We start from the raw sequence: 23,167 nt of genomic DNA, 5'->3' as shown, positions 1-23,167 counted from the left end.
ACTATGGTAGGAAAAATAGTTTAAATACCAGAATATAGAAGATGCAATGGAAGAACTCACAAAACAATAAAATATTTAAATATCAGTTGGTACCTAAAAACACAAAAGCTGCTCCTAAAAAGAAAAAAAAAAAACACACAACAAAAACAAAGCAACATATTACTGTAATTTGTACAGTGGCACAGTGGTTAGCATTGCCATCCACCCCTACAGGCACACTTAATAATAAACATATTATTTTATTAAAAGTAAAATAAAAGGCATACTTAATAAAATTATCCTTAAATAACACAATAAAGGTATACTTATTAAAAAAAGTCTTACATAATAAAAACTCATAGGCATGCGTAATAAAAAGTCCCTATAAAAGTCAGTTCAGTATTCTACTTGTAATCCACACTGTTGAACAGTGTTTAGCATTGCCATTTTCTGCTGTAGGCATAAGGGTTTGAACTGCGTAGTGGTTGCACATTTTGTCTGGTTGATGTAGGCTTTATTCAGGTACTCCAGTCTCATGCCCTTCCCAAACAAGTGTACGTTACATGAATTAGCTATTCCAAATTATTTCTGTGTTAGTATTCCTTATTTTTTTCCCAGTGCTGCTGGGAGAGGTTTGGACAACCTGTAACAGCATTTAGGATAAAGCAGGTTTGGAATTCACTTTTTTCTTAAATCTTTAATATAAGGGTCCTATCCATTTTTATTAGATTGGTGATCGGTGTCGGCCTAAAAAAAAAAAAAAAACTGATCAGAGCATCTCTAGTCCTCAGTACACAACATGACCATAAATCTGATCCAATTTGATTACAGTACATTACATTTTTTAATAATGCTTTAATAAACTTTGGCCACCTTCAGGTACTTGCTAGTGCCAAGCAATAGTAAGTTTTAAATGCTTTCTTTGTCATGGAGTGTGCATATACTATAAGAAAGAGCTGTACAGAGGCAGCACGGTGGCACAGTGGGTAGCACTGCTGCCTCACAGTTAGGAGACCCGGGTCCTCCCTGCGTGGAGTTTGCATGTTCTCCCCGTGTCTGCGTGGGTTTCCTCCGGATACTCCGGTTTCCTCCCACAGTCCAAGGCCATGCAGGTTAGGTGCATTGGCGATTCTAAATTGTCCCTAGTGTGTGCTTGGTGTGTGTGTGTGTGTGTCCTGCGGTGGGCTGGTGCCCTGCCCGGGATTTGTTTCCTGCCTTGCGCCCTGTGTTGGCTGGGATTGGCTCCAGCAGACCCTCATGACCCTGTAGTTAGGATATAGCGGGATGGATAATGGATGGATGGAAGAGCTGTACAGATGGACCCATATAAACACATTATAGCGAACCCATTGTTTTTGAGAATATAGTTGAGAGAAAGGAGACGATTGAGCACTGTGTATTTAAATGAGAAAAACTAATCTATAAATTTACTGTCTATTTTTGATAGACTTTTTTGCAAGTCCATAATATGATGAGACAATTCTGCTTTTAGGTTTAAATGCCAATACAGAGCTGTGATTTATAACAAGTGTAAATCAATTTTGAATTAGTTTTGGCCATGTTTCTGTCATTAGCGAATACTGATCACAAGCGGCCAGGGCTGTCTCCTGTAGTAGAGAATCCTGCACCAATCTCCATGTGTAAATTTCACACAAAACTTAGAAGGATTTTCTATGCACAGAGAACCACTACATCCCGGATGATCTGGAGGGGTTCTGTAAAGAGGATTGGTCTCGGATGCCCTAATCTATATTCTTTAGCCTTATGAGGTGTTATAGGAGAAGAACTCAGTGTTGTTTTATTGACAAAGTGTTGTACAAAGTATTAAATGTAGGGGTGCCAATTATCGTGGCATTTGTGGTGTTGTTAAAAATAATTATTTCTTAAGGAGGATTTTTTTTTCTACAACTGAATTTAATTCAGCTAAAGCTTGGATTTCTCTCATTTTTTTCAGTGCAAGGTTAAGGTAAATTGACCAAAACATATATACAGTGAATCCGGAAAGTATTCACAGCGCATCACTTTTTCCACATTTTGTTATGTTACAGCCTTATTCCAAAATGGATTAAATTCATTTTTTTCCTCAGAATTCTACACACAACACCCCATAATGACAACATGAAAAAAGTTTACTTGAGGTTTTTGCAAATTTATTAAAAATAAAAAAATTGAGAAAGCACATGTACATAAGTATTCACAGCCTTTACCGTGAAGCTCAAAATTGAGCTCAGGTGCATCCTGTTTCCCCTGATCATCCTTGAGATGTTTCTGCAGCTTAATTGGAGTCCACCTGTGGTAAATTCAGTTGATTGGACATGATAAGGTCCCACAGTTGACAGTTCATGTCAGAGCACAAACCAAGCATGAAGTCAAAGGAACTGTCTGTAGACCTCCGAGACAGGATTGTCTCGAAGCACAAATCTGGGGAAGGTTACAGAAAAATTTCTGCTGCTTTGAAGGTCTCAATGAGCACAGTGACCTCCATCATCCGTAAGTGGAGGAAGTTCAAAACCACCAGGACTCTTCCTAGAGCTGGCCGGCCATCTAAACTGAGCGATCGGGGGAGAAGGGCTTTAGTCAGGGAGGTGACCAAGAACCCGATGGTCACTTTGTCAGAGCTCCAGAGGTCCTCTGTGGAGAGAGGAGAACCTTCCAGAAGGACAACCATCTCTGCAGCAGTCCACCAATCAGGCCTGTATGGTAGAGTGGCCAGACAGAAGCCACTCCTTAGTAAAAGGCACATGGCAGCCCTCCTGGAGTTTGCCAAAAGGCACCTAAAGGATTCTCTGATCATGAGAAAGAAAATTCTCTGGTCTGATAAGACAAAGATTGAACTCTTTGGTGTGAATGCCATGCGTCACGTTTGGAGGAAACCTGGCACCGCTCATCACCAGGCCAACACTATCCCTACAGTGAAGCATGGTGGTGGCAGCATCATGCTGTGGGGATGTTTTTCAGCAGCAGGGACTGGGAGACTAGTCAGGATAAAGGGAAAGATGACTGCAGCAATGTACAGAGACAGCCTAGATGAAAACCTACTCCAGAGCGCTCTTGACCTCAGACTGGGGCAACGGTTCATCTTTCAGCAGGACAACGACCCTAAGCACACAGCCAAGATATCAAAGGAGTGGCTTAAGGACAACTCTGTGAATGTCCTTGAGTGGCCCAGCCAGAGCCCAGACTTGAATCCGATTGAACATCTCTGGAGAGATCTTAAAATGGCTGTGCACCGAATCTTCCCATCCAACCGGATGGAGCTTGAGTGGTGCTGCAAAGAGGAATGGGCGAAACTGTCCAAGGATAGGTGTGCCAAGCTTGTGGCATCATATTCAAAAAGACCTGAGGCTGTAATTGCTGCCAAAGGTGCATTGACAAAGTATTGAGCAAAGGCTGTGAATACTTAAGTACATGTGATTTCTCCGTTTTTTTATTTTAAATAAATTTGCAAAAATCTCAAGTAAACTTTTTTCATGTTGTCATTATGGGGTGTTGTGTGCAGAATTCGGAGGAAAAAAATGAATTGAATCCATTTTGGAATAAGGCTGTAACATAACAAAATGTGGAAAAAGTGATGCGCTGTGAATACTTTCCGGATGCACTGTATATATAATTTTTTTTTATAACCCTCAAAAGAGACATTTTTAAACCTTGTGCTTCAAGCTAATGTGGATTGTGTATAAATGCACTGCCTTCAAGTGTCAGAAATGCACAACCAATTGAACCAGTTACTGTATAGTAAGTTAGCCCAGAAGGGTAGAATTGCTGTCACCTGCAGAATTGTTGTCGGTAGTGTACAGGACTTTGCACTGTTCACTGTGCGTTTTTAGAGAATTTTAGAAAAATATGCTTTTTAGTACTTTTGATGACCTTAAAGGAGGATAATATTCCTGGATTTCTTTATACAGTGTATCCTGATAATGTGAGTTCTGATGTATCCAAACCTCTCAAATTTTGTTTAGTTTTCACATGTTTTATATAAAATAGCTCAGCTTAATTAAACTACAGTAGATTAGCCATTAACAGTTTTGTGTATATACACAGTGCATATGTGTTGCACAAAGCATAAAAGTATGCTAAATTAAGTTCAGACCAAAGAGGTCTTGTTCTTCAAATCTTTTACAGAACTGCAGTAGATACTTGATCTGAAACTCTGTCAATGTTTCCAGGGCATTCATTTCATCTGAAGTGGTGAAAGATATGATATATCAGGACAGATTTATCAAACATGGCTAGGCAGTATTTTTCAAAGAATTGTTAAATAGGACATGGTATATACTGAAAATAACCAGATTATGTAGAAAAAATTATAAAGTAATGATACCATTCCATTTTCTAAGGACACTTGGGGTCACAGAGGGGCTGGAGCCTATCCAACAAACATAGGCACAATACAGGAACAGTCCCCTGGACAGAGCACTAGTCAATCACAAGGTGAACATGTGTTCTCTCTCTCACACACACACACACAACCACACCCACTAGGGCCAATTAAGCGTCACTGTTCCACCTAATCTGCATGTTTTTGGACTATGGGAGAAAACCCAGTAAACCCAGGATGCAAACCCTGGTCTTCCTTACTGTGAGACAGCAGTGCTATCACTGCACCACCGTGCCACCCAATTGAATAAATTCTGTTTCAAAAGTAGCACAAGCTGATTGATTTACCCAACTGGATGTCTTCTTCTCTGCCTTTTAATTTTGGCAGTTTGGATTAGTGAGTCAGTGATGTATTATTTTATTTGGCTTTCTGAACTGATATCTTTTTTTTTTTTTTTTTTTTTTAAGCAAACTTCTGTATACTTTCACTAGCTGGGGTTCAGCTGTCACAGTCCTTCAACAAGTGAGTTATTTATTTTAATGTTCTTTTTGTATTTTTTATTTGTTTTTGCATAATATCCCATACACATGATGTAAAATGAGAATTTTATCTGTTTTTATTCTGTCACATATTGTCTTAGCTGGCATATCACGTTATTCTTTGTAACTATGTGTCCAGTCATGTATTCCTTTGGAAAAAAATCTAGAAGATTTGTGTCATGACTGCTAAAATGTATTCAATCAAACTTTTTCACATTTAAAATTCATAAGTTCTTGTCTTTGAAAAATTTGTAATTTCATAGTACTGCTTTTCGTTCTCTGTATAATGTTGTGAAGCCTTATTAATTTCACAGATTGTGTTGAAAGCATACGTTTATTTTCTTGCATTAAGTAAAATATTTCTTACCTGTATAAAAGGCAAATCTTGCCATAATGTAGTTAACACAATGCTGTAGTGGACATGTATTGAGTTAGTAACACCACTGTTGGACATTGTATATTTACTTTCTTACCTATATGCAACATGTATTACTCCAGATATTTGTCAGAGATGCATCTTTGAAGTCAGAATTAGCTGTTTAATTACATCTTAATTACATCTTTTCTACTTTTTTATTATTATTTTACATTTTTAAATAAATATTTTGTATTATATGCATTACACAACAACTAATTTAAAGTTTTGTTTCACTAAATAGTTAGAATTAGCTACAGAAATTGATTTTCTTATGCTTGCTTTTATGGGGCTTAAATTTATGAGAGGACCAGTGGCAATAATATATTATGGTACAGCTGATATTGCCGTCAGTTTGAAAAAAAGCCAACCATTAACAACTGAACAGCAATTTTCTACATTTCATTTTGTCGATGTCACTTAATATTTCACTTTTTTTTTGTATTCCAGGACTCAGTTCCAATTTCCCTTTTTAGGGCAAGGTTATCTTTAATTTACATGAGAATGACCACTCTCTCACTTTTATTTGTAACTTATACCGTGTGTCTAAAGCACACTATGTGAAGAAAAACATGCTAAAATTTGTGTGGAATTTGGCCTTAAGTTTTTCTTTTTCTTGTTGAAGAATTAATTTAAAATAGCAGCCAGAATCCACTTAATTAATTTCCTTTATAATTTGAAACATTTCAGTCATTTCACCTCCTAATCTCTGTTTGCTTAAAATTTCAGGTTCAACTAACGCAATCAAAGCCCATACCTGTCATTTCTGAAATCAGCCTACTTCCTGTTGTCTGATTCTTTTTATGTGCTGCTAGGTCTTTTTGTTGTATGGACAGCAAAATTACATATAGTGTTATATTGATTAAGAGCACTCTCCCTTAACTTGTACTCTACACATCACTCATATTCTAACATCTTATTAGCCTTCTTAATGCTTCTGTACCCTGCCTCTATATAGACAGTAATGAGTCAACAATGATTCACAGTCATTCTCATAAGGTGTACTTTCATGCTCAAAAACCTCTTACTGTGTATTCAGATGTAACATTTGTACTGTACTTCCTGTGTGTAATGCAGGTATGTTCCACTTAATTACCACATATAGTTCCAACCAAGCCATTTGGTCATTAAGCAGACCCACATGTATATAAACTCTGTGTGTGTGTGTGTGTATATATGTATGTGTTTTATTTATATATACATACATACTAGGGGGCCCTGCTTGCTTTGCTCGCCAGCCACTTCGTGTATCTGCCACTCACGTATGGGTAAGCGGAAACACAATTTAAACAGATTATTATTTTCATGGGAACTGTTACATATGCATAATAGCACTAACTATTTTACATTACAGCGAGTAGTTTCCATAGTTAAAAACAGTAAAACATAATAAATTGAAATAAAATTATGTTTCATGTTGTATTAGAGGTATTCGTTGAGTTATACGTTTTTGTTCTGTTTGGCTTTGAAATTAACACGCAAATACTTTTTAAAGTTCTGTCTTTGATATCTCCGTCTTTCAAAACTATTATCGCTGACAATTCGTCATATGTTGGTTTATTATAAATGTGACCGTGATTTTTCGGATTCATATAGAAATCCAAGAAAACTACTTTGTCCATGTTTTGTAGATACATTTTGTGTAAAGTGCGATACTTTTGGACGTATGGATGTGTATCCATTATTGGCTGTAGAATTTTTAATACGTCTGATCGTTTAACTCTTTTGATTCTGTGTTGCATCGCTCATAAATATAAACCTGACTGAATTGTGTGTTTTGTTTTTTTTTTTTTTTTTAAATTAAACTTGTAGTAGCTTTAATTGTTGTAGGACCACAGATTCTCATAGAGTAAGGTCCTGAATTGTGTAAATCTACATTTTGAGCATTGAATGTTGTGAATGCAAACAGATTACTTTAGATTTGGATATTTTGCCTGTAGTGTTTGTGGATTTCACTTTCACCAAACAACAAATATTTTGATTCTTGCAGATACGCCTCTTTATTGGGAAGGAACACTACTTTTCCCTGATGGCAACATGAATTAGATGATCTACAAGTCTCTGACTTAAAATTTAAAGCTGAACAATATCTACATATTTCTGTCATATATATGTCCATATATTCAATCTCTTTTCACTGTTATTTCACAGAGTAATAATTTCCATTTGTTAGCGCTAATGCGATCTTTACTATCAGTTTTTTGAGACTTTCGAATTTTAGTACTTTCATAATTTCTAACCTGCTCTGCATGTGTATTGCGCCAACGTTTTTGAACCTTTTTACAACATTCTATTTTATCTTCTAATCTTTGTCTTTTATTTCCAATCCGGCTTGGACCTGCTAGGTTTTCAGTGCTACTTGAGTGGACCTGCTAGGTTTTCAATGCTACTTGAGTGAACCATAGGCGTGTTTGAAAATGGTGGAGAGGAGGGCGGGACTTGACAAAATCTCTTGGCAGTAGTCTCGTCTCAAGATTTCCTTTTATAATATATATATATATATATATATATATATATATATATATATATATCTATATATCTATATATCTATACATATTAATAAAAGGCAAAGCCCTCACTGACTGACTGACTCACTCATCACTAATTCTCGAACTTCCCGTGTAGGTGGAAGGCTGAAATTTGGCAGGCTCATTCCTTACAGCTTACTTACAAAAGTTAGGCAGGTTTCATTTCGAAATTCTACGCGTAATGGTCATAACTGGAACATATTTTTTGTCCATATACTCTAATGGAGGAGGCGGAGTCACGTATCGCGTCATCACGCCTCCTACGTAATCACGTGAACTAAAAACAAGGAAGAGATTTACAGCACGAGTCAAACGCGGGAACGAAGGTAAATGATGTTAATTTTTGACTGTCTTTTAATACTGTGTAAGCATACATATTAACACGTGCAATTAAACGTGTGCATTTACGGGGTGATTTCTCAGGCTTAAAAGCTCGCCTTTTATCAAACGCGGGAACAAAGGTAAATCACGTTCTTCACTGTCTTTTAATACTGTGTAACCATACATATTAACACATGTGCAATTAAACGTGTGCATTTACGGGGTGATTTCTCAGGCTTAAAAGCTCGCCTTTTACTAAAAAGGTAAATGCAAAACTATTTTCAATCATTCTATGATCTGCTTCTCACAACTGAAGGCACCGTGGCTGATGTTACGTCACTTGCTGTCCAACCATAAGCGTTACCTGGTAGGTAACCGGACACTCTCTTCACTCCCTTTCGGGAATCGAACCTCTGAGGTTTTCTTTTGTTCTTAATTAAAATTTAAAAGCAATACTTCACCGCTGCTAAGCCCCTCTAGCGCTGACGTCCCAGGTTGGATTACCGTAAGCAAGTGCAGTGAGTGTGTAATTACATTCACGGCATTCATAGTCTGATTCACAATCTGATTGTATGGGTGGTTACCTACCAGGTAACGCTTATACTTGGCCACCAAGTCAGGTCGAAGTGATCACTCGAGTAAAGGCAGCTTCACAAAAAAACAGATCCTTAACAAACTGTTATTAGTATATTTTCCCTCAATTTAAAAACGTTTTATTTTCTTCTTAATAAAAATTTAAAAGCGGTACTTCGCCGGTGCGAAGCGCGTGGATTTGACCGACTGACACATACAGACATATTCATGAGTGCAGGTACTTCGGAAAGAAAGCACCGTGTAAACCTAAAGTTTAAATTAAGTTCATAGACCTACAAAAGGTTGCCATTCATTTGAGGCAAGATTGCTTTTCTTCTGTACAACTATACGTTGCATTCTCAAGAGTGTGCTTGCACGGCTTCGGATATAGATATATATATGTATATGTATGTCTATATATAAATATGTAAGCTTATAAGTACTGCCTTACTTCTCTTTAAGAAAGGAAGATGTAATGATACTTGATTTAAACGATTCCATGTCTTCCTGGGTTTGCGTAGCTTATTGTCAATATCTTTACACCTGTTTTTAACACTTATTTACTGAAAAGGGCTTTCACGAAAAAAGTTAGGGCTTTGCTACAGGATACACCCTCCACAAGTTAAGCAAGTAAAAATAAAATATATATTTCTGTTTTATTTAAACCTTTTAAGTTCGTATGCATAGCCCCATTTGGCTGTTTAATTTTTTTTTTCTTTCTTCAGTAATATTTAATCTCCTTAAAGAAAAAGAACATATCCATTTTACTTTTTTTGTATCTCTTCAGTAATATTTTAGTGTAAAAGATAACCAGTATTTAAACCTTTTATGTTACTTTATACATTTATTTTACACACTGCTGAAAAATTAATAAGAAAGCTACATATTTTGGCAGGTGCTGCTTTCATTTTCAATGAAATGAAAAAAGCTCTCCAAGAGAAAATGTCAATGAAGAAGAAACAGTTTGCACTATCTAAAAATCAGAAACCCTCATTTATAAAAGTTTGCTGCAGATGACTTAACTGAAAATAAATGAATAGTTCCTATGTGTATAATATATATTTATCTATTTTACTTATGCCTTTATTCCACCAACTTACAACATCTGAGGTACAATTTGTTACATTACTTTTGTTTTTTGCAGCACAGGCAGGTGAAGTGACTTCCTCAGGGTCACACAGTGGTGTCAGTACCAGGATTTGAACTGACAAACTCCGGGTTTACTGAAATATTACTGAACAAAGAAAAAAAACGAAAACGGGCAAATACGGCTATGCATACAGATGTCCATCCGTCCATTATCCAACCTGCCATATCCTAAATACAGGAGCCAATAAGTACATATGTATATATACAGTATATATATATATATATATATATATATATATATATATATATATATATATATATGTGTGTGAATGTATGTATGTATATATGTATGTCTATATATATATATATATATATATGTAGATATGTAAATTTGTATATGTATATATATATGTTTATGTGGGTGTGTATATGTGTATATACGTATGTATATGTAGATATGTGTATATGTAGATATGTATATATATATGTATATGTATATATATGTTTATGTGTGTGTGTGTGTATATTATATATATATAAAAGACAGCAACAATCATAACAATGACAACACAATTACATTCACAATCATGTTACGTTATTTTTAAAATGTTTCCTTTTTTTTTTTTCATAACCTCTTTAACACACTACTTCTCCGCTGTGAAGCGCGGGTATTTTGCTAGTATATATATATATTGTAGCAGATAAGGCTTTCGACCACCTCTTGAACCCTCAGGTACCACTCCAAACTCCAGGTGAAAGTACAAAAACTATTTATTTTACAGTTATCACGTGCACAAAGCACCCTCCACTCCACACTACTCATATAAACTCTCAACAATACAATTCTCTCTCCTCCTCGCCCAGACACTTAGCCACCCTACCTCCCAGCTCAGCTCAATGTCTGGGCTTTCCCACAGTCCTTTTATACACCCTGACCTGGAGGTGTTCCTGCCCAACAGTCCACTGTTCCTTATTCCTTCCGGGTCAGGGTAAACAGTCCTTTTCTTCAACCCGGGAGCACGTCGTTTCTTCCTGTCATGTGACCATGACGTACCCCCGGGTTATATGGCACATAAGAGCCCACGAACCCCCCTACAGCGACTCCCGGTGGTCCCCAAGGTATCCAGCAGGGCTGTGTGTAGAAACTACAAAGTCCATGAGGCCCTGCTGGAACTCGGGGCACGTTCATGCTGTCCAGAGAGCTCCTCCTGGCGGCCTGGGGGTGAGGGCCGGAATAAGAAGCCGGCAGTCCACCACAATATATAAAATGGGAGCAGCCAGAAGAAGAAGATATATATATAATATAAATATATATAAATAAAATATAAAAGCATGACCCCCCCAGCTCTGAACACATGATGGCTATTTACAAATAAACTTCTTGTCTTCTTTTCTCATGTTGCTTTTTCACTTTTTGGCCTATAGTTACTTGGATCAGTCAAAATCACCCTTTTGATACAATAGGTTATTGTTTACTAGTCCCCAGTGTGCAGTGATTTTCAAAAAGTGTGCATCAAGGTTCAGTATGTGCACACACAGTGACTTGTTAGATTTCAACCTATTTAATTTAAGAATCCTTTCTCCCTTTCCAATTTCCATATTACTAAATATCTCCTTAATGGTCACAACTTACCGTTGATAGGTTAATGACTTCTTGTCAGGTATACACTTAATAAAGATGTAAGTTTAGAGGATTCACTGTCTGTATATTTTAGTTTGTCCTTGCTGTTTCGAATGTACTTTACCTGCTCATTGAAAGTTCTTTTACTGCTAAAATACCAAAGGAAACTGTCTTTGATCATCTTTCTCCTTTTCTGCAATTGTCCCTGACCGCCATTAATATTTCCTTTGATCTTTACTGACATGCGGTAAATCCTGTGGTTAACAAAAAAGTTATTTGTTTTGTTCAGTTTATATAGCTGTTTTTTTTTACTTTGGATGTCAATTTTTTGTTCATTATTTATACACCGTGGAGTTCTTCTTAATTTATTACTGCTTCTAAATTTCATAATGAACTTGCCCAGAATTGTATGTTAAAACACTTTTAAATATTCTCCATTTTTTAGAATTTGATGCATTTGCTCAAAATCTTCCTTTCCAAAGTTAAACTTAAAAGTTGAATTTTATTTTGGGTGATTTTAACCAGTGTTTACTGAACAAAACACTGCACAATGTTTACCAGTACCTCACTTGCCCAACTTGTTACAACAGTGCTTGATTAAAATCTATGGGAACATTAAAGGCTCTTATGAATAGAGAGCAGAACCCCTGCTGGGTTTATCTGATTATAAATGTGTCCTACTTATTCTAATCTATGTACCAGAGAAAATCTGGAAATTAAACACTTGAAAGTCTTGGAAGAGGAGTCTGAGTACACATATGACTGTTTTGAATACAGTAACTAAACCATGTTTAAAAAAACCTAAACTGACATTGATGAACTGATGGACGCTGTAAGCTGTTATATAAAATTCTGAGAGGAAGCCATAATCCCTGTTAAATCAATCAAAATATATCCTAAAAACAAGTAATGGATTATCAGAGATTTTAAAGAACTAATAAGCAGAAGAAACAGAGCTTTTCAACATGGAATATTAACTGAACAGAGGGAACTACAGAAGGAGGAGAAATATGAAATAAAGTGTGCAACGCTGAATTATAAGGACAAAACTTTAAATGAACTGTGGACTAATAACTTAAGTTCACTGTGGAATGACATAAACATGATGGCTGGCACTCCCATTAAATGTAATAGTTGTGTTGAATCATTGACCAGAATTATGTCAGAAAATTCCTTTAGCAAACTAAAATGACAAATGTCAGATCCAGACAGCATAAGTGGACATCTGTTTCACTCCTGTGCACAGCAACTTTGTCCAAAATTCCACTCCATGTTCAAGATGTCTCTAGATTTACAGCAAGTGTCCAGTCTACGGGAACAGACAAATGTTATTCCATTAGCAAAAAGTAAACACCCAGAAGCATTACGTGGCTTCACACTGGTGGCCTTAACTTCTCATATTATTAAGTCCTTTAAGAACTTAATTAAAATACAACTACTTCACAAAACCCAGGCCTTATCTGGAGCTTTACCAATTTATATACAGAGAAAAGAGGGGGGATTTCTACAGCTAAACTTCTGAATTTCCTGTATGAGCACTTGGAAAGATAAAAAAAACATGCAAAATTGCTATTTATAGATTTATTGTCAGCTCTTAGCACAACCAGGGCCCACACTTTAGTTGACAAACTGAAACTGATTAATCAGTTCTGTTTGCATTCTAAACTCTTTAACTAACATAACACAAAGAGTGAGTATTAATGGCTGTTTTATCTGATAGCGTTAATACATCTATTAGGACACTCCTAGGCTGCTTTCTGTCACCTCTTTTATTTATTTTATACACAAATGCAAGCAGTAGTTTACACAAGGACAGACATATCCTGATATTAGCAGAAGACTGTCTCATTATGTCTTATAGGAGATAAGTAAGATAGCAATGGATCTGTTGTTGATGAGTTTGTTCAGTAGTGTGATTGTTCCTTTTTATAGCACAGTATCTGTAAGAGGAAGAATATGGTTGTAGATCTTAGATGCTGCCATCTTCCCACTCCCTCAGCAGTGATAAAAGGGGAGACTATGGACATGGGGGGCCTCTAGAAATATCTAGGGGCAATCATTGATAACAGGTTGAACTTTGACCTTAACACAGAACAAATTCACTACAAATGTCAGACACAGCCCTTCTTACTAACTCAATTGCTTTAAAGTGGACAAAAATAATTACACTTTTTATCCATCCATCCATATTATTTTTTTAAAGAATATATACTTTACTAAGTCTTTTATTACATTTCTTTTATATGTTGGTTTGGCAACCTTGGCATTAAGAATATAAACCATCTTAACAATATTGGAAAAATTTGCATAATGCCTCACTGTGATTGACAAGTCAAAAGTTTTTTTTTCTTTTTAAATATTCTTCAATTTTCATCACTCTGGTATCTGTTCAGAGTGTATTTTCTGTGTGTGTATATTTATTTATTTATGTATGTACCAGGTTTAAAAAATTTTTTCCTACTACTGTTCGTCTTTTAAATGAAGCATTTTAGTATTTTATTGTAGGCATTTTTAATTCAGAATTTTATGTATTTTCAATCTAAACTTTCATGCACTTTTAATTAGACATTTTTATGCACCTCTAATCAGAATTTTTGTGCATCTTTAATCAGAATCTTTCTGCACTTTTAATTAGAATGTAATTGATTTTAACTATGTGTTTTTATTAATGTCTTGTGCATCGTATTTTCGTTCTGCAGCACATCTTGGATGTTCTGCTGAATGACAAATAAAATTGAATTGAATTGAAATTGAATTATTTATTTAAAGAGCTTCAGTAAAACTGCTAGATTTCTTCTTGGGGATAAATAGTTTGTTCTGTCTGTCTGTCTGTCTGTCTGTCTTTTCAGAAGACCCCTGTCACTGGGGTTTATTAAAAACAAGTTAGAAAGAAGGTCAACTTGATTCTGTCAGAAGAGCAGGCATCATGTTTTTCCTAAATTTCATTTGTTGCAATCAGGCTGCAAATTTTGGTTCCTGAATGTATAGAGCAACAGATTCTTACAGCTATACGCATTATGAATTCAGTTACTTTTAGGGATGTTTCTAAATTCTGTATTACAGTAATCCCTCCTCCATGGCGGGGGTTGCGTTCCAGAGCCACCCGCGAAATAAGAAAATCCGCGAAGTAGAAACCATATGTTTATATGGTTATTTTTATATTGTCATGCTTGGGTCACAGATTTGCGCAGAAACACAGGAGGTTGTAGAGAGACATAAACTTTATTCAAACACTGCAAACAAACATTGGTCTCTTTTTCAAAAGTTTAAACTGTGCTCCATGACAAGACAGAGATGACAGTTCCGTCTCACAATTAAAAGAATGCAAACATATCTTCCTCTTCAAAGGAGTGCTTGTCAGGAGCAGTGACTGTCACAGAGATAGAGAGAGAAGCAAACAGATCAATAGGGTTGTTTTTCTTTTAAGTATGCGAAGCACCGCGGCACAAAGCTGTTGAAGGCGGCAGCTCACACCCCCTCCGTCAGGAGCAGACAAAGTGAGACAGAGTTTGTTTTTCAATCAAAAATCAATACGTGCCCTTCGAGCTTTTAAGTATGCGAAGCACCGTGCAGCATGTCGTTTCAGGAAGCAGCTGCACAAAAGATCACAACGTGAAGATAATCTTTCAGCATTTTTAGACGAGCGTCCGTATCGTCTAGGTGTGCGAACAGCCCCCCTGCTCAATCCCCCTACGTCAGGATCAGAGAAAGTCAGCGCAAAAGAAAGAGAAAAGTAAGCTGGGTAGCTTCTCAGCCATCTGCCAATAGCATCCCTTGTATGAAATCAACTGGGCAAACCAACTGAGGAAGCATGTACCAGAAATTAAAAGACCCATTGTCCGCAGAAACCCGCGAAGCAGCGAAAAATCCGCGATATATATTTAAATATGCTTACATATAAAATCCGCGATGGAGTGAAGCCGCGAAAGGCGAAGCGCGATATAGCGAGGGATTGCTGTATTGTTTTGTGTACTGTTTAAGGTAATTATTTTTCTCTTTAGTGTGTGTAATTACGGTAACACTAGTTTTCATTCGTTGTGTCTTAGCTAATTTTTTTGTATCTATGTAACAGTGCCTTATGTTTTGCACTTCCTGTTCCAAACAAGTTTCCCTTTGGGATACTAAGATCTGTCTTGCTTTTCCGCTTGTATTGTAGATTGTTACTGATAGGAAAGCACTTGAAAAGAGTGCAGCAGTCTAACACAATGAACAATCAACAACAAATTGGAAAAATGTGATAAATCTGTATAAATACATTGTACTGACAGGCTAGCATTTTATCCTGGGGTTAAATAATCTGTTCAGATATCAAGATAAAATTGAGTTTTTGTAGTGCCTGTCTCTCTTCTGACGGATGGTTTTTTTTTTAAGATAAAGATGTATTCTTTTGACTCAAAGTGTCTGAGACTTGAAAGGTTTTGAGTAACTGACAAGTATTCATACTGTACTGTTTTCTAAGTCCACTTAATCCTTTTGTTGGAGATTAAGTTCTGCACTATTTCAGTACTACTTTGGATTTTTATCAAGTAAATCTGCATTAGCTGAATATTCTTGTTTCATGTGATACAAAATGAAATTTCCTCTGTTCTGAAGTATAAGACTGTATTACTCAGCTTGTACAGTAAAAATGTCTTCTTCTGCTTTTGTCCTTTATACCCATTAGAATATAATAATGTAATATTCTACTAGACTGAGTTTTCAGTGGATGTAGACTGCTGTTTATTTGTTTAAAAATTTGGATAAATGTATAATTTTGAACTCTATTGACAGGCTCCTGCGGTGGATGTAATAGCTGTGGGTCTTGCTTCAGGTCAAATTATTATACATAATATAAAATATGACGAAACACTAATGAAGTTTCAGCAAGACTGGGGTCCCATCACATCAATATCATTTCGAACAGGTAATTCTTCATAAATGAAAAACCTCATTTCAAATGCTATTGTTTTAATAGTCCTATGTTTTGGCATGTAATGTTCATGAAATGCAGCCTCTCCTCGGTACAACTGTCACACAGTTTAAAATTTAGGAAGATTAGATGGCCTTGCCTTTAGACACATACATTATCTTCATTTTAAAAAAATGTTACTTTCAGACAGTATTGATTTCATATCCTGGAAAAAATGTGAATTTGTAATCTTTCCCGAAACATTTTATAACTTGCTTCCATAAAGTTTAATTTCATAAAGATGTAACTTTCTTGGGCATTGTTTTCTTTTTATTCCATTTAGTTCAGTGTATTTTCACCAAGTGCAGACTCAAAAAGCTATAACAAGTTTCCAGATAAAGTATAATTAAAACATTTACAAATTTCTAATCACATAATATAAATAAAGGTCTAGATTAGTTTAAATATACAGTAAAACAAAATAATTTCAAACTGATTAACATAAAAGGATGTTAGCAATCAGTGGCCATAAATAATATTGTTGGGCTATGGCCAGGTCTTGGCCAAGGAGAGAAAAATAAAAGTTCTAGTCAGTAGCATATCTGCATAAGATAAATCTCAGGTGTCTGTGTTTAGTTGTACCACAAATTCTAAAGAAAAAAAAATCTGTCTTAGTCCCAGTTATGGAGACCTAGGCCAATTAGCAGCCTACTCCTTCTGGTCATTCTGCGGTATAAGTTTGTGCTGGGAAGACTAATATGATGACAGAATCTTTCCATCCTTGGATTCCAAGGCTCACAGCATTTGTGGGGTCAGGTTGGAAGTTGAGCACCAAGTACCATAGCAGGATGTCGAGAGGAGAAACAGCATTCAGCTGGCATAGTAACATTCCAGATGTTCAATCCAATTTTGTTAAGTACATATTTATACTGTTCAAATTTATTTGCAGCAAAACATAACACAATGAAGACAATTATTTTTCATGTACATTCTGTACGTGAATATCAGCAGCATATTTTCATTGCAAAGTGCATTTTTTTAGTATAACCAAATGGATATTCTATTCCTTCTTTTCAGGAAGAGCACAAGTGGTGCATAATTAAGTCAGTATCAGTGCCTGGATTTTATAAAAGGGTCGGCCTCAGTTTGTCATGAGTGGGCCTAATGTTATTTTTATTATTTTTAAATATTCATTAATTTTAAAAATAGTTTAAAAGTCTAGTTATACCAAGGTAAATGGAGTCATCGGTGTTTTTTATGTCTAGTTTTTTTAATACTAATATAAAATCCACTACCAAATGGAGAAAATAAACTTGCGTTTTGATGAAATGTATGAGACACCAGCCCATTGTAAGGCATATTTTTGAGTTTTTGTTGTATGTACTATGTATAAAAATCTTCCTGCCTTACTTGCATCAGAGTCTACAAGTCCATAAACATTGCTAACACTCTGTCTCTCTCTGTGTTTGAATGTTTTGTATAAATATGGACAAAGCTCTTGATTCAATAACTTGCGAGTCACATGTGTATATTGTACATAAACAGTATGTTATGATTTACATAATTTCTAGTGATTCCAGATTATGTATTTGAATATATGTGCCTTTTCTGACTCTCGTCAGAGAGTCACAGAGTAGAACACAGAGGTCGACAGTGTAGGCACTTTCCCATTGCAGGAACATTTTTTTAGGAACCAGGAACTTTTCTAGCATTCCCACTGCAGGCACTCAGACCATTTGTAATTCCTGATATGTAGCTTCTTGTACTTTTTTTTTTTTTTTTTTTTTGTTCCTACTGCAGGGTATGTACTTTGGTCGACCAGGTAATATCACGGTTGAAGCTCGAACGATAAATTGTGCTGAATGATTGAGCTCTAGCACTCGTGCCATCTTACAAATCTGTTAATTGTTTGGAATTTGGAGTGTTATTGGTGAAGATGGAGCGTCACACTTTGCACTACATCACTCTTCATAGCTGCCTCACTGGTGTGCCATGCCATATGCTGCATCAAAGCAATGATCTCCTCCATGAAGTCACACTCGCTTCAAAGCAATAAGATGTGGTGATCATCTGTGAACTCCCAATCATGCTGCACTTTGCACTCCATCACTCTTCATCACCACATTCCTGGCGTGCTGCTCTATGCCATGCCCCACATTGAAACAATAATCTCCCCTGTGAAGTTGCAGTCGGTTTTCGAAGCAATAAGGTGGGGTGTCTCTTGTGATCTCCTGATTGCGCCACACTCCTCTTTTCAGCAGTTTTCTTTTTATGTCACATATTTTGCATAACGGTTTAAGTTCCTGTTGTGTGGTGTGAACGCAACGCATGAAAGTGCCCAAGGACTGCAAGTGGCCCAGGGCCTACATCATACAGGAACTCATTGGCTCCTGAAAACAAAGTTCCTTCTGTGGAAAAATACCTTATATTTAATCCTTTTATATTTTCTAAATATAAAGAAATCCAGTTCTTCAGTCTGATGACATTTATTTGCATGTGTGGTCCAAAATAAATAATTAAACAGAACAGGCAAACTACACCAAAACAATTACTAAAATGCAGTCTCTTTACAGTGCTTTTGACAGCTCAAGTTAAAACCGTTTTCAAAAAGTTATCAACCAGTTCTTGAAACAGAATTACAAAACAAATCTGACCATTAACATAACCTGTAGTAAAATAATTTGCATTCATCTACAAAGGCACAGGAAGAAGTGCTAAATCCTAAACGCTGCCACATACCGTGTTTAAAGATGTGAATGAAAGCTTGCTAGACTGGTACTATTTATCACGAATCAACATCATACAGGCATTAGCTAATCTTTTAGTGCAGTTGTGTTTTTTTAACTCTGTATGTGATTATGTTTGATCACTGATGCATATCATACACAACTTGGGAAACATTATAATTTAAACATTGTAAACTAATGTTTTTTAAAGCAGCAAGACACAAAGTACAGTAATTACCAAAGGACAAAATATAACACTAAATAAGATGAAATAACACACCACCATAATTTACATATTCGGGACAGATGTTATCACGTCATTAGAAAGCTCAGTTCACTTGCTAAATAAAAATACAAACTTGATTTGAAAATAAAATGGCCTGGTAATGCAGTTTGCCACATCACTGATACACAAACATTAAAGAAAAGAAAAAAAAAAAGAAAACTGTGAAGGCAGCTGTTTTTATTCCCGTTTGTAATGTTTCAGTAGTTAAGATAATGTGAAATGGATAGATAAGGGCTTACATGCTGCACAGACGTCTCATTTCTTGGTGAAATGAATGACTGGTTAGTGTATTGCTTTGATCACTGACTTTTGGGTGAGAGGCAAGTAGGCAAAAGTGTGCTTTCCAGTATGACAGTCACTGCAGCTCTTAACCTGTCCCCCACGGCTCCACTAATTGTCTGCTAATACGCCATGCAACGTAACAGCAATCACGTTATAGAGCTTTGTTTAGCAGGCTCCACAGGTGCTTGAAATGTCATCATGGGAAAATCAAACCATTTGCAAATACCAGTGCTAACCCTATCTCTTTGAAACACTTCCTCTTCTTATCCTCTGCATATTTTTCCATGCTTATTGCCACTTGCAGCACGGGCTTAGAAAAACATTTTATTTAACTTTCCCAAGAAGTTGTGGAAAATAAATTGAAAGTGTTGAGCATCATAATATTGACTTTTGCATATTGATTTTTATTAAATATTGAATCAAATTGAAAATTCGATCTATTGCCCAGCACTAGTTTCAAATATCAAAAATTCTTATATTTGATACAGACCTTTATCGACTTAGTTGGTCTTCTTGGAGGGGTATATAAATGAAGGTTTTTTTTTCCTTCTGTCATTATCTTGTTTATTTCAGGGTTTCTCAAGGTTATAAAATAAATAAAATGGGTTACAATGAGCAGAGAAAATGCATATAAACATTTGGAATACAGCTTATAAAATAAAACTTTTCTGAATTTGGTTCATTTTTCTTGAGACATTTTATGTTGATATTCTCTGGAGACCAGTTTTTAAATTTTGAGTTACTGGAGAAAATGTAATGTACTCATAATGGTACTGTCACTTTTTTGTATTATGAGATAAATTGTAAAAGGGACTCCATTGTAATTATTTATGGATTTAATCAGCCTGTTTTAGAATTTGCTAGTGCACTGCACACACTTGGAAGCAGGTACCAGCTTAATGATTTTGTTGCAGTACAACAGGCTAATCCACAGGCAGTGGCTGCAGCACAGCTAGAATATAAGGTGAATGGGTCAGTGCCGGAAGGAGGATTGTTTTAAATTTTCTGATTTGTTGAAATAGTGGTTGCTGTTCAGAAGGAAATGCTCTGAAAGAAACTGAATGTGAGTTATCACTGGTTAGGGAGGTAGGCGGATGCTAGAAAGGTCTGGCTGACCATCTTTTAAAAGAGTTAGACTGAGGGCTGTGAAGGCTCAGAGGAGTGGGAATCCTCGTGTCAGCTGAGCTCTGGAACTGGCAAAAGAGAAAGGGAAATGAGAGCTGGATGGAGGAAGGAGGCTTAAAGTGTGGTAGCATCATTATATGGGCAAGGCGCCCCGGGAACTGCGAGGAAGCTGTTGTTGGGTTCGAGTCAGTGAGATGAATCAAGGATGTGATGGGCTGTGTCAGGGAAATAGCCTGGTGCCGTGGCATTGATAGCAGGATAGGATGCCCTGGAAGCCCAGGAGCACCTGACTGAATTGTGGTTGGTTGTACAGATTCTCATAGCATATGGTCCTGAATTGTGTAAATTTACGTTTTGTGCATTGAATGATGCGAACACGAAAAGATTATTGTAGATGTGTATATTTTACTTGTAGTGCTTGTGGGTTTCACTTTCACCAAACAACAAATCTTTTAATTCTCACGAATGTGCCTCTTCATTGGAAAGCAACACTACTTTTCCTTGATGGCAACACGAATTAGACGATCTACAAGTCTCCAACTTAAACTTTAAAGCCTTACAATATCTACATATTTCTGACACATCACCTATGTCCATATGTTCTTTTTACTCTCATTTTTTTTAAATTTCTAATTTTACTACTTTCATACGCTTTAACATGCTCTGCATGTGTATTGTGCCAACTTAGAGCAGCTCCAAAAAAATTTCTAAGTTAAAGATGACATGTCCACAACTAAGCGAAGAAGAAAGAGCAGCATGTCGAAAAGAGACCCAAAAGTGTTGGAGAGAAAAGAATGCCCAAAAAAGAATAATAATAATCTATGTGCAAATTCTGAAAATAAGCAATGACTAAGCGAAGAAGAAAGAGCAGCTCCAAAAAAAATTTTCTTTCTTCTTCGTTTAGTCGTTTTTGAAGTTCTATCCAACAACTGAGAGGTTAGATGACCATGATCTTGTTTGAAAACGGTTGTAAGTAGGGCGTGCCAACAACTGAGAGGTTAGATGACCGTGATCTTGTCTGAAAATGTTTGTAAGTAGGGCATGACTTGACCGTGTTGCGGGATGTGAAAGTGTCTCTCTTCAAAAGATCACATCTCGTCGCCAAATAGAGAGATTAAATATTTGTAACTGAAAATTTTCTTGTGCTCCTTTCCCCTTAATTGTTAAAAGTTACAATGCCCACAAGTTTGTGTTTCAGAACATCAAAAGGAATCTCTTGATTCTTCAAGGCACAAATTACTTAATAATTTGTACAATTGCCTGTGGAAAAAAAAAACACATGCACACCTATTTTCTATTCAGATTTTGCACCACTTTCAAAACAGTGTGTTGTAGGAGGCTCAGAAACAAAGAGCTGCAGCTGATGGGTGGCATGCAATGTACTTGTTCAAGTTTTTTTTTCTTTCTTCACGAAGATTTCTGTGCCATTAATTGTTTAATTTTACAGTAATAACAGTAATTGGTGCAATTTTTTTGTCATTAAAATAACATTCAGGGAAACTGTTACAGTGTGTTTCCTGATGTTTTCTTTTTTCATTTTGCAGATGGCCATCCAATAATGGCAGCTGGTAGCCCTCTTGGACACATTGGCATTTGGGATTTAGAAGATAAGAAATTAGTTGTACAGATGAGGGATTCTCATAGTACAGCCATCGCGGGGGTAACATTTATCCATGGAGAACCTCTTCTTGTTACAAATGGTTCAGATAATGCTATACGGGTATGTATTGTTGATCGAGGAATTAAAGCTTCCAATTTCTAGTTACAGGGATACTATATTGTCACAATATCTAATAAGAGGAACAAAGAAAGGTGAATTCTTTTAAAATTGTGAATGAATGAGACTTGTATTAGAATGTTCTTCTCTTTGATGACATGAATATTTGTTTGGTACAATGCTGACAGATATTATTTTCCCAGTGTAATTGTGTGTGCTTTCTTTAAATTTTCATTTTTTTTTCATTAACTTTCACTCCTTTATATATATTGCTTTTTATGTGTAGCATTGTAAAACACTAGTCATTTTTGTTGCATTTTGTACTTTACCCATATATTCAGTCAGATTTCCTGATAAAGAAATAAAGTCCCAGAAATGCTTTTCATGGTCATGTTGCTTTCACTTTTCATATACCATTTGAGAAAAAATGTAATGCAAGGTCCCTTTTCTACTTTTGATTTCTTAAAAAATCTAGTTTCACTAGTAATTAGTAATAAAAAGTGATTCATTGCTGGCCTGACAAAATAAAACACACCCTCTTAATCAATAAAGTGGAGTCTTAGTCATGGGAAACCCCTGTAATACTCTTTTAGGAGACCTTTTGATGGATTTGTTTAAAATACTAGAAATATACAGAACATGGGGAAATTTATGATGCACTTATTGCAGGAAGGATTAGTTTTCAGTATTTTGTTTGTGAGAGTTGTTATTTATAAACATTTAGTTGATTTAAGTAGAAGGCACTGCTTTCTACTGCAGT

General features: G+C 36.0%; 1 protein-coding gene across 2 annotated transcripts in view; it reads left to right on the top strand.

The window, feature by feature from the left end:
- The window catches only part of wdr36 (WD repeat domain 36), a 101,398-nt gene that overhangs the window by 18,072 nt on the left and 60,159 nt on the right, over nt 1-23,167 (top strand). For both annotated transcript variants that reach the window (XM_051929594.1, XM_028804827.2), the window contains 3 exons: nt 4,765-4,819; nt 16,154-16,286; nt 22,235-22,410. In XM_051929594.1, the coding sequence (XP_051785554.1) occupies nt 4,765-4,819; nt 16,154-16,286; nt 22,235-22,410 (364 nt within the window). The remainder of the gene's footprint in view (nt 1-4,764; nt 4,820-16,153; nt 16,287-22,234; nt 22,411-23,167) is intronic.

This window comes from Erpetoichthys calabaricus, chromosome 7, assembly GCF_900747795.2.
Source record: "Erpetoichthys calabaricus chromosome 7, fErpCal1.3, whole genome shotgun sequence".
In the NCBI taxonomy this organism is placed as follows: Eukaryota; Metazoa; Chordata; class Cladistia; order Polypteriformes; family Polypteridae; genus Erpetoichthys; species Erpetoichthys calabaricus.
The sequence above is the reverse complement of the archived record's forward strand: the minus strand, read 5'-3'. Positions and strand labels throughout refer to the sequence as shown.